At 41.9% G+C, this 12,853-nt stretch overlaps 1 protein-coding gene across 4 annotated transcripts in view; it reads left to right on the top strand.

Moving 5' to 3' along the window:
* CACHD1 (cache domain containing 1) overlaps positions 1 to 12,853 on the top strand; it is a 208,569-nt gene that overhangs the window by 175,484 nt on the left and 20,232 nt on the right. For all 4 annotated transcript variants that reach the window (XR_012379441.1, XM_025871769.2, XM_073896600.1 and 1 more), the window contains 5 exons: positions 859 to 1,027; positions 5,321 to 5,463; positions 6,168 to 6,349; positions 7,239 to 7,349; positions 12,586 to 12,708. Coding sequence is in view for 3 of the 4 variants with exons in the window: in XM_025871769.2 (XP_025727554.1) it covers positions 859 to 1,027; positions 5,321 to 5,463; positions 6,168 to 6,349; positions 7,239 to 7,349; positions 12,586 to 12,708 (728 nt within the window). In the remaining variant the exon portion in view is untranslated. The remainder of the gene's footprint in view (positions 1 to 858; positions 1,028 to 5,320; positions 5,464 to 6,167; positions 6,350 to 7,238; positions 7,350 to 12,585; positions 12,709 to 12,853) is intronic.

Raw genomic sequence — 12,853 nt, 5'->3', positions numbered from 1 at the left:
GACCAGCCATCTTTTAAATAGAATCTGCCTGTCTCCTTATATAATGAACTTACAGAAGTTTGGCTATCTTGTATTTTTAAGTTAAGGAGCTAGAATTAAGTAGATTGCGGTTTTTTGTTTTGTTTTGTTTATTCTTTGGTGGACACTCTTGCCAATAACTTTAAGCGTCTATTTCTAAGAGCAAAGTGAACTTGGAAGTACTCCTATTTGTACGTATGAGCTTAATAAATTAGGCTAAGCTATAGAATGTTTGCCTACTGTGGTCTGAAATGACAAGTCAAGCAGGCTTTGTGAGGCAGCCATGGGATTTGTACTTTTCATGAGTCTGAGATCCTGTTCATCTCCAACCAGGAAAAGAGAAAGCATTAGTTGGGAATACAGGAATAAACCAGATTCTGTATGAGCTGCATGTGTATATTCATAATTGGCTTTCAAAACAGTCAATTCTCAGAATACTCATTGCAAAACCAACTCTGTATCTTAAAATGCATTTCAAACCCAAACAGAAGGAAGTCCTGTATTCTTATGCCATGTTCCAGCTTGGATTTGTTAGCCTAAAGAAGCAAAAGAGGCGTGGGGTTGCTGCTCCAAAGGGATTCCTTTCTAATCCCTTTATTGGCTTCATGATTTTGTTACATACAGTAATTTCCCTTAATCAGAAAGGAAAACAAAAAATAGAAAATGTAACCTTTGCCAGAGGTAGTTTCTGTCACCCCATCTTCATGGCTTTCATTCACTCATCAAATATTTCTCTATGTGGGACAGGGACAGAGAGAGAGCAGAAAACAATGTAGGTAAAGTCACTATCCCTGGGAACCTTTATTTGCTGTGTTAGAAATTTTTTATTGACTTTTCCAGGTACAGGACACTTCCTTTATTCTTTGTATTGTGGTGATACAACCGGAAATACCTGTCAAGCAACTGAAGAACCTCAACACTGTCCCCAGCAGCAAGCTGCTCTACCACCGGCTGGACCTCCTGGGCCAGCCTAGTGCTTGCCTTCACTTCAAACAGTTGGCTACTCTAGGTAAAGCCCTCGTTCTTTTCAGCTTCCTTTGTGGGCTGACTCATAGCAACTCACTATAAGTATCGGTTTGAATTAAAAAACCAAACCAGACCACAAAAACCCAGATACCAAATGGCAGAAATGCCAGCTGGGGTCTACAGATGTGAAAATGACTGGAGGCCTTGCCTTGGATCCGGTTCTCCGGCAGATAACGAGACGAGGATTTGTGTGTTGATTTATTCAGGATGGGCTCCAGGAAGAAACGAGGGAAGAAGGGAGGGAAACAGGATAGCAAAGGAGGAGAAAGCAAGCAAGAGTCGGATTTTAGGTGAAGTTCCAGCCTCAGCCTAATGCTGTAGGGGGGCTCTGGAGTGTAAGTAACCCTGAGGAGGTTGCCCAGACTCAGGAGAGGGAGCCGGACTTTCCTATTCCTTTGTATCTTTCAGCCTTCTGCTACTGCTAGGCAAAGAGGTTTTAGTAGCCCGAACACAGTCCATCAGAGAGTCACCAGTATGGCCCAGTAGAAGCAAGCTCAGAGATCCAGAGATAAGGGGCTACAGGGCTAGAGGCTAAGAGATGGAGAAATAGTAAAGGGGGTCCAAGGGTAGTAGCATTCCTATGTAGCATATCTGTGTCTACCCCAGGTCCCTGTCTTCAAAAAGAGCTTAGGAAATAGGCAAGTAACTGCAAGAAAGGAAAAGGGAATTTACCTATGTAGGTGCCATATAGTTTGCTTTCACCATTTGAGTTGACCTATTATAGATGAGGATAGTAGCAAGGCTGAAATGTGACTCACACTCCTCCCATGCCGAGGTGCCACCTCTTTTATTGCGTGCCACCATGTGCCAGGCACATACTGGGCGTTTGTGTGGTACTCATAGTACTATAAAACAGGCATTCTCTTTTTCACTGTTGAAAATTCTTTGGGTTCAAAAACACTAAGACTCATTAGACAACGGGCAAACTGAGTAGAAAGGGGCACAGGCGGCGGGTGGAGGATCAAGGATGGAAGTCCCCAGTGTCTAGATTCCACAGGAGAGCCCTTGTGTTCGGCTTCCATCTTTTAAATTCCATCCTGGAGAGTTTCTGCCTCGTTATGAGATCAGGAGAGCAGGCCAAAGTGAGTCATCTCTTCTACGGCATGTTCCAACAGTGTAGACAACTTGAGGAAGGCCAGAGAGGTCGGTCAAAAAAGGTTGGCTTTTACGTTTGTTTTCACTTAGGTTTTGAGGTTTTTGTCGTTTGCTTTTATACAAAAGAACATGTATGCCCTTTAACTCATATTTTTAAGAAATGCTCACCGAATAGCCAACATGGGCATGATTCTCTTAAATGCTGTGGGAACAAGCTCAATACAACTACTGATAAAAATGAGGTCACTGTTTGGCAATTTGAGACTGGGAAGTGCAGTAATATTGCTGGATGAGAAAAAAGCTCAAGCTTAGATTTTTTTTTTTTTTTAATTTCCTTTGCACAGTCCCTTCAGCTACACTGCTCAATAATGGTAGCCACTAGCCACGTGGCTGTTGAGCACTTGAAATGTGGCTAGTCCAAGCTGAGATTTACTTTAAATGTAAAACACTTAATTTTTATGTAAAGTGATGTTTTTGCTATATTGGGTTTCATAAAATACACTAGGAAAATTAGTTTAACCTCTTTTTACTGAATGTGGCTCCTGGAAAATTTTATATTACACTTGAGGATTGCATCATATTCTAGATGGGCAGTACTGTCTCAGAGATGCTCACAAAATGTAGAGTTTATCAACTCAAAGACTTGACGCAGGACTAATGGATTAATTCTAGATCACACAGACCATAGGCCAGGGTTTGACTTTCACTGGGCAGTCTTTCCACTATACCACCCAACTTCACCTTGGCGGTAGAACCTCCTCAGGACAAAGTGCAGGGGTCACCAAGGACAGTTTAGTTGGTAATGAAAATGAAGCAGGATACTCCAACTATAATGGAAAAGGAATGAAAAAAAAGGAGACAATGGCAAAAAAGTGGTTTCTGTCTAATTTCATCAGTGATGGGGATTTTGAGGTAAGGTGTTAAATCTATGTCAGAGCCCTATCAGGAGGGCTGAAGGAGGGACATTGTCTGTCTTGGTACCCAAAGAGGAATTTTTGTAAGTGTACATCATCCAGTGCGGTTAAGTATACATGTATGTGTGTAGCTTTACGTGTCTACCTCCTAGACACAAAGCTTTGGGTCCTGTGTCTTGGTTTTTTCTCTCCCTCGACCCAAGTCACTGCAGCAGCCTTTGCTCAAATGCCCAGTCTCTGTCACTACAAGAAAGGCCCACTCCCAAAGTGTCTCTCCCCTTAACCTCTGGCCCTACTCCTTTGTCCCCGAAGTACTATGGATTTTGCCTTTTGACATTTACTATATTACTGTATCGTTCTTATTTTGTTGTTTTCCTCTTTTAAAAAAATTTCTAGTCTCCAACTGGTACCTAAGCTCTCTGAGAGGGACAGTCCTCTCTCTCTAGTGCATCTGTGCCCAGAAGGCCCCATGAGCATATGCACATGAATCCATAGCACGCTGCTAGGCAACCGAACCTTTTGAAGCTTCTGGTTTTCTTCTCCTTGATAGGACTATAATACTAATCTCCCTGGCTGTCCCATGTGGTATCATGAGAATTAAATCAGACATAGCATCACTGGAAGCACTTTCTTCTGATAATGACAGACTACGTAATTCTGATCTATCCTACTGAGGACAATTAAAGATGGATGGAAACTTGAGAGTAAAAAAACTTTCTGAAAAGTTTCAAAGAACTAACATGATAGCTAGGAACTAGACCGAAGTCTAGGAGAATATAAGAAACCAGAGAAGAAAGCCAATATTTAAAGCCACGTTTGCAATGCATCTATTTACCAATCCAGAAGAAACAACTGGGAGATTAAACTGTGCTTTAGGGAGTAGCTTCTTAGGGCTAGGGGGAGAGGCAGAAATCAAATCCAAGGCCCCCCAAATGTGGAGGCTAACACATGAAAACCCTCCCTCTCACCCACCACATATACATGTTTTAGCAGAGGTCCTGAGGAACTACATCTCCAGAGTGAGTATGAATTGAAACTGAAGAAGCCCTTGACTTGGGATTCCTGTCACCTGAGTGGTCTAAGGAACCTCACACAGTAACTGTCGTGGGCTAGTTGAGTATGGAAGTCCCACGGTGCAGCGCTTGGGCCAGTATCCCATTGTCTTGTTGAGAGCTGTCTCCGCCTTACCACCATTCCTCATCCTGGGGTCTGGTGCCTGGCAGAAGCAAATAACAGTCCTTTCTAGAGGAAGGACTTCCCCCATCCTGTTAGGACTCAACTCATTCTACAAATTTGTTTTGAACTACAGTGTCCTGCACAGTCATAGATAGCCAGGCCACAAGGAAATAAGGCACTGTGAGTGAGAACTAACAAAAGGAATGAAAAATGACCGACAGATTTAAATGAGATGAGACACAGGACTGTGGACAGTGCTTTCCGAAAGTTTCTAAAACTATAAAATTGAACAGTGGGAAATTTCACAGACAGAGATGTAGTGTTTTTGTTTCATAATGTAATTCATTGTGAGGATTTCTGTCTTAAATAGAGAACTGGGCTTTCCTCTTAGATAGGACCAGCAAAATTTTTGTTTATGCCAAATTTGGCTCTCCCTGTCTGTAAGAATAGTTTTTTTTTTTTAATTTTTGCATTGAGTCCACTCTTCCATTTTTCCGTCTTTTGAAATATCAGTACCAATATGAATAATAGTAGTTAACACTCAGAAGGCATTTGTCATGTGCCAACACCATCCTACATGCTTTACACTTATTGACTCATTTGCTTTGCATAAACTAACTGATGTACTTCTCACCATAACTGTAAGTTTGGTGCCATAATTTCCAACTCCGCAGATGACAAAAGCATCACATATATTACAACTTTACCCAACATCACATGGCCAGGAAATGGTGGAGCCCAGATTCAACCCAGTCCAGTGTGGCTCCATGTCCTATGCTGCCTCCTTAATCCTAAGAAGTGTAGGATGTCATACGTAGATCTAAGATATTTTGAGCATTTGCCATTTTAGGCACTTGTATTTATTTGTACACGTGTCTCTTGTGGTTCACTCACGACTGCAAACTCCCTGAAGGGAGAGAATGAGGGCTGTTTCCTTCTTCGCTCCTTCTAGTGTTGAGTTCTTCACTTTCCTCACGGAAGACTTTAAGCCACCATGGCTAACAGATTGGCAGAGCCTCCGTGATGCTTTTGTTTGGGCCTGACATGAGGTCTCAGCGTTCTCAGGCCTGCTTTGTTTGCTTGTCTTTCAGAAAGTCCAACTGTCATGCTGTCTGCTGGTAGCTTTTCCTCCCCCTATGAACACCTCAGCCAGCCAGAGACAAAGCGCATGGTGGAGCACTACACGGCCTATCTCAGTGACAACACCCGCCTCATTGCTAACCCGGGGCTCAAAGTGAGTGCTGGCTCGGGGCCCTGCTTCTGGGGTACAGACCTGGGAGGGGGCCTGGCAGGGAACCTTTGAAGTAGGAAGCCCAGCTCTGGGTCTGTGCTTCTCAGCTGGAGAGCCAGAAAGGCAGTGTGTGGCCCCCAGGAGGCTGGTTGGCGATGACCCTTCTGACGGATTAAGAAGCCCTTTGGGCCAGATGAAGAATCTCTTTCAGGCCTTAGATGCACTAGGGGTTTTCTAGGTAGGGGGGGTGTGATTTAGAGATCAGTGGAACTTTCCCAGCCCTGTTTTTCCCAGGGGAAAGAAGTAAAGTGCCCCTGTGGTCTGTTGAGATAAACATGATGATGAAGTTTAAGGAAAAGAGATTTAGCTGGGGTGCGTGCGTGTGTGTGTGTGTGTGTGTGTGCACGCGCGCGCACGTGTGTGCCTGTGTATCTGTGTGTGTAATGCTTCACTATAGGATCTTTCCTCTTAAATGTAGAAAGCCTCGCTAGGATGAACAATTGAGTAAATCACACATCCACTGGCTATGTTTCAGTAAGCTTTTGTTTTCACCAAGTTTGGCTATATCCATCTCCTGTGGAAAGATTTTTAAGAAGTAATTGGGCTTGGCTTCTCTGCAAGGGAGCTTTGGGAAGCGCTGCCAACAGCCCACTCTCTTTTCATGTGAGTCTTAAAGGATCCCTGCTATGTCTTCCTTTGTTTCCCAGTTCTCTGTCAGGAATGAAGTAATGGCCACCAGCCACGTCACAGATGAATGGATGACACAAATGGAAATGAGTAGCCTGAACACGTACATTGTCCGCCGTTACATAGCAACACCCAATGGCGTCCTTAGAATTTATCCTGGTTCCCTCATGGACAAAGCATTTGATCCCACGAGGAGACAATGGTGAGTTTTAGGGGCTCCCATTATCAAAGGTTCCCCCAAATCCTGGAGAGACATGATAAGTACATACAATAAAGCAACTTCAGGCAGTCACAGTAACGAAGATACTTTCATGGCAGTGAAGACATATTTTTGAATTTTTTTTTTAATGTAGTATTAACAGCTTTGTGGGTTTCTTCTGTTGACAGTGTTTTTATCTCTTCATTGAAATTTGGAGACTGAAATGTTTTATACTTGGCCATTTCAATTCCTAGCATTTTTGCTTGAGTCCTGCTTTGCATGCAGTATGCCCATAGTGGGGATATTTAATGTCCCTGCACATGATGATGGCATCAAATTACAGCCCATCTATGACCTATGAAAAATAAATATAAATCCTTTTTTTTTTTTCTTTTTACCTCTGGGCTTCATTTTTACTCAGGTTTTCAAAAACAAAAGCTAGTCAGGGTGTATCATGGGGGGAGGGGTCAACTTGGGCATAAAAACAGGATTTCCGGTCTTGTGGGCTTAGTAACTGAGTCACACGTGAGTTGGCTGTCATTTGTACTGTCCGTACCAATCCGGGGGGCAGTTTCATGGGCCAAATTGGATTTGTTTCTACATTATTTATTGATTTCTTTTTATATTAGTCTAAAACATCTATCCCATAGATCTTATGAAAAGCTCAAATGTATACTGAGTTGAGTGTCTCTTACAGAAGAAGTTCAGATTTTCTTGACCTCTTGTGTTGCTACAGTCAGAGATAAAAGATAGGAATCCTTTTGAACTCTAATGTAACATAGGCACGATTTATAATAAATACTTTGTAGAGTTAAACATTCACTTCTCTTTGACATTTACAGAGTAGTTTTTCATACCCTAAAATAACGCGACTTTCTCTTGTCTCCATTAGGTATCTCCATGCAGTAGCTAATCCAGGTTTGATTTCTTTGACTGGCCCTTACTTAGATGTTGGAGGAGCTGGCTATGTAGTAACCATCAGTCACACAATCCATTCATCCAGGTAATACTTTAATTTCTTAGTCCTTTTTAAAACACGTCAAGAATATTTTGAAAATTCGGAAGTCCGGTAGACAACCAAGGATTAGTGGCAAAAGCATGACCTTTGATGGGAGGCAACCTGGAGTGTGAATATCTTCTTTTAGAAGAATAACTTTTTAGAATGATATCGGAGTTTGTGGTTATTGTCACTTTGTCCTTATATTGTCTCTTGAAAACTAAAAAGGCATTTTGCAAATTGATTTTCCAAGAATGCTATTAAATGTCAGTATCATTGTAAATATAATTTGGGTGCTTTGTATTTCAGGCCTTTGAGGTTTCAGTATTTAAGCTACAAATGGCAGTGAAACGTTGGGTAGAAAGGCAAGTCACACGTGTTGTTTTAATCCCTTCATTATACAAATAGGTGTTTTCCCCTGGCAACGAAGAAAGCCCATATTTTGGCTGGGACCTGTAATGATGCCTTAAAATTTACAGGAGACAGATTTTTTCTTGCTTAACTTTATGCTTTTCACTGGTGCTCATTATATATCAAATGATTGACATTCAGGAGAATTCTTCTAACACAAGTTCCTTGGGAGCAAGAATTGGGAAACAGTACTGTGTTGGAATTTCAATATCATGACCTGTGTCTCCATGGAAAGCAGGGGCCTGCCGCCAGCCAAATAGTGATTGCTTTGCAGGGCATGGTATCTGTGTGGCTCTGTCACATCTAAACAAGTAAATACTCGTTTAGAACAGAACTTTTCAGTGTTCTCCTTAACAGACCATCTGTCAGGCATACACCTACTCTTGCCTGCATAGGAGACTTGCCATCTCTCCCATGTAGTCTCATCAGTTGGGAAAAAGTAAACAAAGGTGGTTTCTTTGAGGAGCAGGCAGTCACCTTGGTCTTTGATGACAATGACAGTGGGCCAGCCCTGGGCTTCAGATCTTGGGGGTGGGAGTGGCAGGGAGAGAATGACTGCCTGTGTGGGTCTTACTTGGTTTTTGTTCCATCAGGCTCTGACACCTGCCACTCGATATCAAGTGCTATTATCTTTTACTTCTATACAGTATACCTTGTGGTGGGGGCAGGGGGAAGACGTGGCCACAGGGAGGTGCAGACTTTAACGCTCTTTTACATTTGTGTACATGTTTTTGTTAAAATTTGGATGGGTGGGAGAAGCTTCACTTAGCTGATTTATAAATATTTATGGTGTCAGCCCAAATGAAGCATGATGCAAATATGATGGGATTTCAAGTTAGAGAAACCTTCAGTTCACTTCCCTTATTTGGCTACTTTTTATAGTGTGCTTAATCTATACAAGTTTAGCTGTTTGACTTTAACAAGAGTGGAAAATGGCCACTTCAATCCTGGATTCTCTCCACCAGTCACTCAGTGAGAGTGTATTCCGGGAATAGGTATCTGCTCTTGCCTTGATCAATATGTAGTCCCATGGACTCGATCATTTGAACATCTGCCTTATCACTGAGCATGCTTTTATTATTTAGGGCTGTGTATTTTTCACTCATCATAGTTTAGAATACAAGTCAACTGCACTTCTGGTTGTCAGCCAAAGCGACTGTAGCTTTAATGGAGGTATTGATAGATGGGCTGTGCAAAAGGTACTTTTTTCAAGCGATCACCGGTGATTTTGGTTTCATGCACCAACCTGAGAACCTAACCTCCTCCTGAGTTGTGATCCTACTCTGAAAAAGTGTATTTGCCATTTACTGCCTCTCTGACTGTAAACAAGTTCCTTTTTGCCTTAGTTCCCTTACCTATGAAGGAGGGATATTAATAGGCCTATCTCAAATGATTAGGGATTACGTTAAATAATATACATGAAGCTCTTAGAATGGTGCCTGGCACATGGTAAGTGCTTGATAAATGTGAAATACCTGTATTATGATTGTGTTCCATGAGTTCTCAGAGCCTCATTTATGTAACAGGTGACCATGCCTGTGTTGAACTGATACAATGAAAATGACACATGATGCATTTGGAGTGTTTAGCACTGGACTTGACAATGTCCAGTCCCAAATAAGTGACAATTACTTCTAATATCATGCTATGTCTACCTTAAACCTCTGGCATTTTAATAGGTCAGAAAAGAGAGCTTAAGCTAGTGTTCAGCTAGTCACGAAGCACTCTCATTCAGCCTTGGTTTTCAGAAGTGATAGCTGATAGCTTGGGGAGGGGCTTTTCTAACTCAGCATTCACTTATCCTAGTAACTGCCCTGGGATTCTTCCGTGAGCATGATTAATAGCCTGAGAGTCTAAGTGTGCATTGTTTGGAGAATGTTAATGCTAGCAGAGACGATGAAGTACAATCAGCGATTAAGGGACTGGTCAGATGAGTCTTTGGCAGTGAAAATCTCACAGAAGTGCTGCAAACAGCATGGTCCTTTGTACCCTGAAATGTAGGCGTGGTTTGACTCTTCTATGGTATTCTTTATGAGTTGCTATGGTAACTGTACATTTTCGAAATGCAGGTAAAAATATGAATGCTAGGCTTACATGGGCAATGTCCATGCTTTTCCTTCAGCATGTTAATCACATTGGAGCAGATAGCAGTTACACAGGGGAAGTTTAGAAACAAAATTAACTTGTCTCAGAAAAACCTGAGTTGCATTTTTCACCAAGTCCTCTCTCGTAGGAAGAGCCAGAACTGGTCTATCATAAGTAAAAGGTGGTCAGTCTTGTTTAAGTCTTTTAGCCATTCTAAGCCTGATTTTCCATTTATAAAATGGGAACTCTAATTCCTTCCTGACATGGCCACAGGAAATTGAATAGATCATGTAAAATGGCTTGGACACTCTTGAATGTCCTGCATCTCTACGGAGGCAGTATAACATACTGGTTAGGAATATATTCTGAAGTTGAAGACCCTGAGCTTACATTCTTGCTTCCACTTCCAAATACTTAATGTTTCCAAGCTTCAGTTTTCTGGAAATGATAATGCCTCATAAAGTCTTTGTGAGAAATAATTGAAATGATGTATTCAAATGCCCACCAGAGCACCTGTAAATTGTGTACACTCAGTAAATATTATCATAATGGTGCCTGCTGTTTAGACGCCTCGCTCTTTCCTGGACAAGTAAGAGAGGTTTAGACTTCTTTGGACTGATACTTCAGGAAAACATTATTTGTTGAAAAAAACAAATGCCGTGTAAGGTAACCGAGTCTTGGATTTCTTCCATGGTAGAATTTAAGTGGCTTCAGTAACAATAGAAAGCTTTTTTTTTTTTTTAAGGTTTTTTTTTTTTTTTAATGTTCAGTTAGCCAGCATATAGTACATCATTAGTCTTTGATATAGTGTTCAACTGTTCATTAGTTGTGTATAACACCCAGTGCTCATCACAACACGTGCCCTCCTCAATACCCAGTACCCGATTACCCCACCCCCCTCCCTTCTGCAACCCTCACTTTATTTCGTGGAGTCCAGAGCCTCTCATGGTTCATCTCCCTCTCTGATTTCTCCCCCTTCAGATTTCCCTCCCTTCCCCTGCGGTCCTCCACACTATTCCTTATGTTCCACATACAAGTGAAACCATATGATAATTGTCTTTCTCTGCTTGGAATATTACTCAGCCATCAGAAAGGATGAGTACCTACCATTTGCATCGACATGAATGGAACTGGAGGGGATTATGCTAAGTGAAAGAAATCAAGCAGAACAATAGAAAGATCTTATTGAGGCAATAGCCTCTCAGAGATAACCTCACAACATGGTTCCCCTTCGTCTCATGCCAAACACAATTTTGACAGCAAAGCTCTGACAGAAATTTCATTGTGGGTCAAGGTCCTTTCTGATGGTTTTCAAGGGTTTTTTTTTTTGTTTTTTTTTTTTTGGGGGGGGGGCGGGGGAGGGCGGGTTGAGGATTGGGAATGATATGTTAGTATTGATGTTGACAGTAACCAGAGGGGGACAGTTGTCTACATAACAAAGCTAATTTCACTCCCAAGTTTTGATTTTCCAAAAGATGATTTTACTTTGGGAAGTTTCTTCTGAGCTTTCCAGTTACTATTTTTAAGACTTTTGTCTATAACAGCCCCATTTTTCTGTTGGTACTTTATAAGAAATCAGGCAGGTGTGTGATAGTAATGACGGGCCCCTGTAATGTCCCACGTTGGGTAAACCCTGCAAATTCCCAGCCACAAAGGTACAGGAGCTCATTGGCCAAATAACCCAAACCTCCTCCAAATGCCCGTGATCATAGATTAGAAAGAACCAAGGTTCCTCGTGAGAAGTCCATGCTTCTTATATAGCGAGCATTTCTTTAGAAGAACAATAAGTTGACTCTCTGTCCAGGTCTGAGCTTTAAGCCCTGGTTGCTTTTCTTTAGAGTAACTGCTTTTTGTTGGGTATTTTGGATAGGTTAGGCAGCTTGCTAGGCACTATAAACACACTGGTTCATTTAAGTCCAATGACAGCCTTGTGAGGTAGATACTACTCTGCCCATTTTCACATAAGAAAACTGGGTCTTGGAAAGGTTAAGTAGCCTCCCAGGAGCCACACCAATGGAAACCTAGAGGGGCCAGGATTTGACCCCAGATCTGCTTGATTCCAGAGCAAAAGGCTTAGCAAGCACCATGTGGTACTACCCAACTTTATCCTCTTTGGTGCTCATCTTTCTGAGGGTAGAATTTTAGATTGGAGAAGGAACTAGCCTGTGAACGAGGTGAGTTTCTTTCTAGAATCTGAGCTGTGTTTTGAGTAGAGCCAACCTTAGTGTCATAGAAAGAAAATGAGACCTAGTTCTTTACTGAGTTTTGTATGATGTTACACTAGTCGGTTAACCTTTATGAGATCCCAGTTTCCTTATCAGTAAAATGAGGGAAATAATTAAAGGGATCACTCAGGTTCCTTGTCTAGAGTTTCCTTGCTGGGAGGAACCATAGTAGTCATGCATCCAATCTCCCACTGATGCCTCTTCCTGCCACTCCCATATTCTTGCCAAAGGGTAGTCCAGCCACTGAACATGTAAAGTCAGGGCTAGCCATATTCCATAGCTGCCCGTATTTTGGACTGGTCTTACTAGAAAATTCTACCTTTAGCCTTAAGTTTTCCTCTCAGCAAATCTCCGTATTGTGCCAAGTCAGTCATTTAGTTGATCATTTTTATAGGGGTGAAAGATGTGGAGAAACAGTAGGCATATATTTCTAATACCATACAGCGTCCTTATGACTGAATGTAACTTTTACCTTTAAATAAGATGTGCCTCTTGTTCTCCCTGATCTTTTTCACATGAAGTACACAGCTGTCTTCCGGGCATACTGTGGCTGTGATGGGCATCGACTTCACACTTAGATACTTCTACAAGGTTCTGATGGACTTATTACCAGTTTGCAACCAAGATGGTGGCAACAAAATCAGGTAAGCCCTTCAGGGACACCATTTCCTATCTAGCTGCAAAATGCAAAGAAAATGATGTCCGATGTCTCTGGTTGAATGGCATCCACGTTGTCAGGGTCAAGACCAGAAATTCAGTCCATGGCCTGGGAGTTCAATTACGAAGGTT

Source organism: Callorhinus ursinus, unplaced genomic scaffold (genome assembly GCF_003265705.2).
Source record: "Callorhinus ursinus isolate GAN/ISIS: 27379988/994484 unplaced genomic scaffold, GSC_fseal_2.0 scaffold9, whole genome shotgun sequence".
NCBI classification, from domain to species: Eukaryota; Metazoa; Chordata; class Mammalia; order Carnivora; family Otariidae; genus Callorhinus; species Callorhinus ursinus.
This window is presented reverse-complemented; position numbering and strand designations above follow the sequence as displayed.